This window comes from Schistocerca serialis, chromosome 3 (assembly GCF_023864345.2).
Source record: "Schistocerca serialis cubense isolate TAMUIC-IGC-003099 chromosome 3, iqSchSeri2.2, whole genome shotgun sequence".
Taxonomy (NCBI): Eukaryota; Metazoa; Arthropoda; class Insecta; order Orthoptera; family Acrididae; genus Schistocerca; species Schistocerca serialis.
In genome coordinates this window covers 839,216,479-839,222,653 of record NC_064640.1, presented here as the reverse complement: position 1 = coordinate 839,222,653, position 6,175 = coordinate 839,216,479, and the positions used below count along the sequence as shown (strand labels likewise).

Below are 6,175 nucleotides of genomic sequence, written 5' to 3'. Positions count from 1 at the left end.
ACGCGTCGTGGAAATAAATAAAACGGTGACTAGTAACAGTAAACTTGTTGTTTTATTTAATAACAGAGAAATGCCTTCAACTTCGTTATTTGAGCGTGTTTCACTAGTGCCATATAAAATAAACACGACACCACTCACAGACTACGCATTAAGGCCTGTTCGGACTGCCTGACTGCCGCCTTCGAAACAGTACGTGGAGTCATTTACGATCGTGATCAGCATGGCGTCAGTCCCTCCAGCCGTTACTGAAAATCAATGACTCCTGATTGCCCTGCCCCTTCTTTATTCAAGTAGCTCTTTATTTGGCCTCACGAGGCTGAATGGTCTCCGGTACAGACATCTGTACAGTATCTGAGAAGGTAACGAGAATCGAACCCAGGTTCTTCCGTACCTAACGCACCGACTGTAACCATTTCTTTTTCTTTCTATCTGTTCCTTCGTCATTTCTCTCCTGTAATTCTGTGAAGGGATCGCACGACACCTCTCAAATTTTTTTGATGAAAATCTTACTCAGTTTTTTATTACAGAGGGTGACCAGTGTCCGCTGAGCTACCGCGTTCGGCTACGGAGGCGGTGTAACAAGGAAACATCAAAATATTCAACTTTTAGATAAATTTCAAAAATTTTCACTAATAATGGGAGAAGTAGCAAAAAATAATGAGTTCGTTTTTTTATTAAACGTAGGTCACTGTGGCACTGTGAATATGAAGCCAAACGTACAAAAAGATTATCTAAACACAGACAATGGAACAGATTAACGAATTAGATTTATGCCTCCAATTTTGTTGCTCACTCTTTCTGCTTGCAGAAGACCAAGTGCTGCTGTTGCATCTTTCGCAATAATTCAAAAATGGCTCAAATGGCTCTGAGAACTATGGGACTTAACTTCTGAGGTCATCCGTCCCCTAGAACTTAGAACTACTTAAACCTAACTAAGGACATCCCACACATCGATGCCCGAGGCAGGATTCGAACCTGCAACCGTAGCGCTCGCGCGGTTCCAGAATGTAGCGCCAAGAACCGCTCGGCCACAAAGGCCGGCTCGTAATAATTGAGCTAATCATTAGAAACTGCAACAGTCTTATTGAACATGGGTTATGATGGAGTTTCTGTACAATTCTTACAATTATTCGCGAATTAAGAACAGTAATGTCAATTGAAATGAATTATAATTTTCCATTTGGAATTAATCTAGCATTTAGTACGAACTTTTTTCTTTTAATAAAGAGGTTATTTATTTGACAAAATGATACATAGCAATAAACAGTAAATTGATAACAGTACATGTGTTTGGGAACTTACGTGCTAATCTTAAGCTTTTGTTTGCAAAATCAGCTCAAAGGACAGAGTGTCACAAGTGATTGAAACGAATGGGTTTATTTTGGATGCCTTAATTACTCTTCTTAACCGGAAATTTAATAAATAAGTAAGTGAAATATGGAGTCTTTTACACTGATGTTTTCAGATCTGAAAACCAATCATACTAAATTACGCCACAAATGGTACGCAATGCTGCAGTAATGTCGATGTTATTGTCACAATCACAAACGGTATCTTTTTCAGCAGGTTTTAAAGTGATTAATTATGTAAAAAATAAACAGTGGGACGCTTTAATAAGCTCATATAGCGTATCTTAGAATTGAGCAATATCGGAAAACTACATTCGGGGACAGACACTGTATGCAGATACAAAGACCTGTAATATTATCGCATTTTACTGAGTAGAAACTCACCCTTCTATAAATTACTGCTTTAAAGGTTAATAATGGGGAGTTAGGATAAAGAAAACCTCCTAGTTGAGCACAATGGATCTCATAAAATGTCATATGACTGTTGCGCAATGATAAATTTGTCGGCACATTGACACAGTGAAGCATTTGTAATGGGGAAGATGATTGATTTCCATTGGCAGTAATGAACAGGCGTTTAACCTGTACGTTAATTGGATGGATTTCTGTAAGTGGGAGGTATCTGCTTGCGCGCTTTGTTCTTGGAGACCGAGTCGAGGTCGACAGAGTCTCCGTTGGGCAGCACGTATTGGTTGCTCTGGTAGTCGATGAAGCCCTCCCCCGAGTTCTCGCTCTGGCGGTTCTTGTCACAGGGGATGCCGCTGTTGTACGTGTACTCCCGCCGCACGCCGTCCGGGTCTATGTAGCCGTACTTCCCTTTCACCACACAGTCCACTCCGATTGTCTCCTCCTTGAACGTCCCGTCGTCATTTTCGAAGCCCCAGGTGATACTGCCGTCAGGGTTGTCTTCGCGATACCGCCGAATCACCTGAAATGAAAATAAATAAATAAATAAATTCCGTTTAAGACGAGAACACAGGAGCACGCGCTGTGACGAGTTCTAGGGGAAAGAGGGGGGGGGGGGGGGAAGCTCCTCCTTTTCTAAATATAACTTCCGTCATCCTCACTCTGCAACAGAGCACAATTAGCTAAGGAAAAATCAGAAATACAAAACTCATTACCCAGGTTTGTTGTCAGTAACAACGCCATATTAAGAGGAAATACACTACCGGCCATTAAAAATGTTGCACCACGAAGATGAAGTGCTACAGACGCGAAATTTAACCGACAGGAAGAAGATGTTGTGACATGCAAATGATTAGCTTTTCAGAGCATCCACAAGAGGTTGACGCCGGTGGCGATACCTACAACGTGCTGACATGAGGAAAGTTTGCAACCGATTTCTCATACACAAACAGCAGTTGACCGGCGTTGTCTGGTGAAACGTTGTTGTGATGCCTCGTGTAAGGAGGAGAAATGCGTACCATCACGTCTCTGACTTTCATAAAGGTCGGATTGTAGCCTATCGCGATTGCGGTTTATCGTATCGCGACATTGTTACTCGCGTTGGTCGAGATCCAATTAGCAGAATATGGAATCGGTGGGTTCGGAAGGGTAAAACGGAACGCTGTGCAGGATCCCAACGGCCTCGTATCACTAGCAGACGAGATGACAGGCATCTTATACGCATGGTTGTAACGGATCGCGCAATCACGTCTCGATCCCTGAGTCAACAGATGGGGACGTCTGCAAGACTACAACCATCTGCACGATCTGTTCGACGACGTTTGCAGCAGCATAGACTATCAGCTCGGAGGCCATGACTGCGTTTACCCTTGACGCTGCATAACAGACAGGAACGCCTGTGATGGTGTACTCAACGACGAACCTGGGTGCACCTCTTGTTCGCATTGACGGCACTTTGAACAGTGGACGTTACATTTCAGATGTGTTACGACCCTTGGCTCTACCCTTCATTCGATCCCTGCGAAACCCTACAATTCAGCAGGATAATGCACGACCGCATGTTGCAGGTCCTGTACGGGCCTTTCTGGATATAGAAAATGTTCGACTGCTGCCCTGGCCAACACACTCTCCAGATCTCTCACCAATTGAAAACGTCTGGTCAATGGTGGCCGAGCAACTGGCTCGTCACAATACGCCAGTCACTAGTCTTGATGAACCGTGGTATCGTGTTGAAGCTGCATGGGCAGCTGTACCTGTAGACGCCATCCAAGCTCTGTTTGATTCAATGCCCAGGCGTATCAAGGCCGTTATTACGGCCTGAGGTGGTTGTTCTGGGTAGGGACTTCTCAGGATCTATGCACCCAAATTGCGTGAAAATGTAATCATATGTTAGTTCTAGTATAATATATTTGTCCAATGAATACCCCTTTATCATCTGCATTGCTTCTTGGTGTAGCCATTTTAATGGTCAGTAGTGTATATTATTATCTAATCAACAGATTGCAATAATACTTAGAAAGTGTATTTTTATGTGCAAACATACTCTTTTTTACATGGAAAAGTGCCTATTGACATCAACAAACTACAGTTGAGGTAAATTAGAAGGTCAGTGGCGTTTTTTGCAGAATTCTAGTGCGAGTCGTCCACGAGGTATTCCGTTTTAGAAAATTCCCACACCGACACCTGTACAATACCTGTGGTTGCACACACTAAAGAACAACAGAAGTGCATACATTAGTGGTGTGGATTCTGACCAGTAATGAGACAACCGACCATCACATGTTGTGTTCAAAATAACCACCGACAGTGACTATACACGCTTCCACTTGGTATGGAACGACTGCTGCACACATGCTAGCATTTCAGCGGAGATGTCCGAAAAAAATGTGTGAAATCTGATGGGACTTAACTGCTAAAGGCATCAGTCCCTAAGCTTACATATTACTTAACCTAAATTATCCTAAGGACAAACACACACACACCCATGCCCGAGGAGGACTCGAACCTCCGCCAGGACCAGCCGCACAGCCCATGACTGCAGCGCCTTAGACCGCTCGGCTAAGGAGATGTCCGAGCAGGCTGCAGTAATTCGTCGTTGAAACTCGTTGGGTGTAGATGGGATGTCTTTGAAGCCAGCGTCTTTCAGCTTTACTCCCACAAAAAAGTCTACAGGCGTCAAATCTGGGGAATGGGCCAGCTAAGTTACAGGCCGTCTGTGTCCAGTCCAACGATTTGGAAACAATTTGTGAAGACATTCGTGCACTATGGGCTGGACAGCCATCATGTTGGTACCACAGGATCCTCCTAGTCTGCTGAGGAACATCCTCTAGTACTCATGGAAAATCGTCTGTTAGGAGACGCCGATACCTGTGCACGGTCAGTGTTCCATCTATGAAACACGGGTCTCTTAGCTGATGGTTCACTATCAAACACCACACGTTTACACTCTGTGAATGCTGACGTTCCACCTGACGAAGCCAACAAAGATTGTCAACAGGCCAATAGTGCATATAGTGCATATTTCGGCGGTTTACCTGGCCATGATTGGTAAATGTGCCGTCATAACCAAACAAGGTAGATGATACGAGGCATGTTTTTTAAGTAAGTACCGTTTTGAAATTAAAAAAAGACATGCTAAGATATCTCAATAATTTTATTTTTACATGAAAGCCTGTACATTAATCTATTTTTCTACAGAATTTCCGTCAATATTGAGGCATTTGTCGTAACGTTGTACAAGTTTTTGAATACCCTCCTCATAGAAGTCTGCCACCTGACTTGTTAACCACTGCATCACCACTGTTTTGACTTCGTCATAGTCTTGAAGACGCTGACCGCCCAGGAAAGTCGTCCCGCAAGGAGGAAATCGTAAAGCGTCTGTTTTCTCTCACCTTATTGTCCACTTCCTACACCAAACTTTCATGAACGATCGAAGGACGCCCACTCTGTTGTTCATCATCCACATCTGTGAGGCCATCTTTAAATGCTCTCACCCAATTTCTTACCATTCCATCACTCATAATGTTTTCTCCGTAAACTGCACATATCTCACGATGAATATCTACCGCTTTTAGGCCTTTAGCACTAAGAAGTCTTATAACAGCCCGTACTTCACAGTCGGCGGGACTCACGATTATCGGAGGCATCTTAAACACTCAGTACACAACGTAAACAAGGAAGAATCAGACTGTAATGGCGTCAGTGCGTAGACAACAGATGTAGATACCCAGTGCGCATGTGCAGAAGCCGAAAGCAGCGCTGCACCGCGGTGTGGCAAAACGCAAAACGGTACTTACTTAAAAAAACACGCCTCGTACATCTGGAGTATCTTTTCTTTAATGCCCATGTACAGAAGTTAACACGATTCTCATAATCGTTTCCGTGCAGCTGTTGATGGAGAGAGATGTGATAGGGATGAAACCTATGTCGATGGAGTATGTGTAGAACACTTGCCTGACTCATGCCACTTCCTCGTGCGATTGAGCGGGAGTTAAAGTGGGGATCAACTGCAACAGCAACAAGAACATTAATTTCCACCTTTTCTGTATTCACTTATTTCCTTCTGTTATGTTGTCTATTTGTTACATTTCCACTTCCACGTCACTGGCTGAAGAGGTTGATAAATAATTACCGACATGGTCGACGTCTATTGGGATATTCTGCAGTATACGCGGTACAAGAACTAACTGCATTCTTCCTACACTCTCCAAACAGCATGAGCATGTCGGCTTTTTTCTACATTGGTAAATTCCATCCTCCACTCACGACCTATTGTTTAAACTGTCACACACTAACTGACTAGCAAGTGGCAATGCATTCCAGGAACACACAGGCGCAATGTAAGCAAACATAAGAACATTGTACCTAGCAACTGCGCAGGCTGACTTTTAGTTTCTTAATGTTAATAGGCGTTGTTACAT

At 43.5% G+C, this 6,175-nt stretch overlaps 1 protein-coding gene across 1 annotated transcript in view; it reads right to left on the bottom strand.

Moving 5' to 3' along the window:
- Positions 1-1,209: 1,209 nt before the first annotated feature.
- LOC126470886 (uncharacterized) overlaps positions 1,210-6,175 on the bottom strand; it is a 271,447-nt gene continuing 266,481 nt past the window's right edge. Inside the window, exon 6 of the mRNA XM_050098910.1 lies at positions 1,210-2,277. Coding sequence (XP_049954867.1) covers positions 1,939-2,277 — 339 coding nt within the window. The 3' untranslated portion in view covers positions 1,210-1,938. The remainder of the gene's footprint in view (positions 2,278-6,175) is intronic.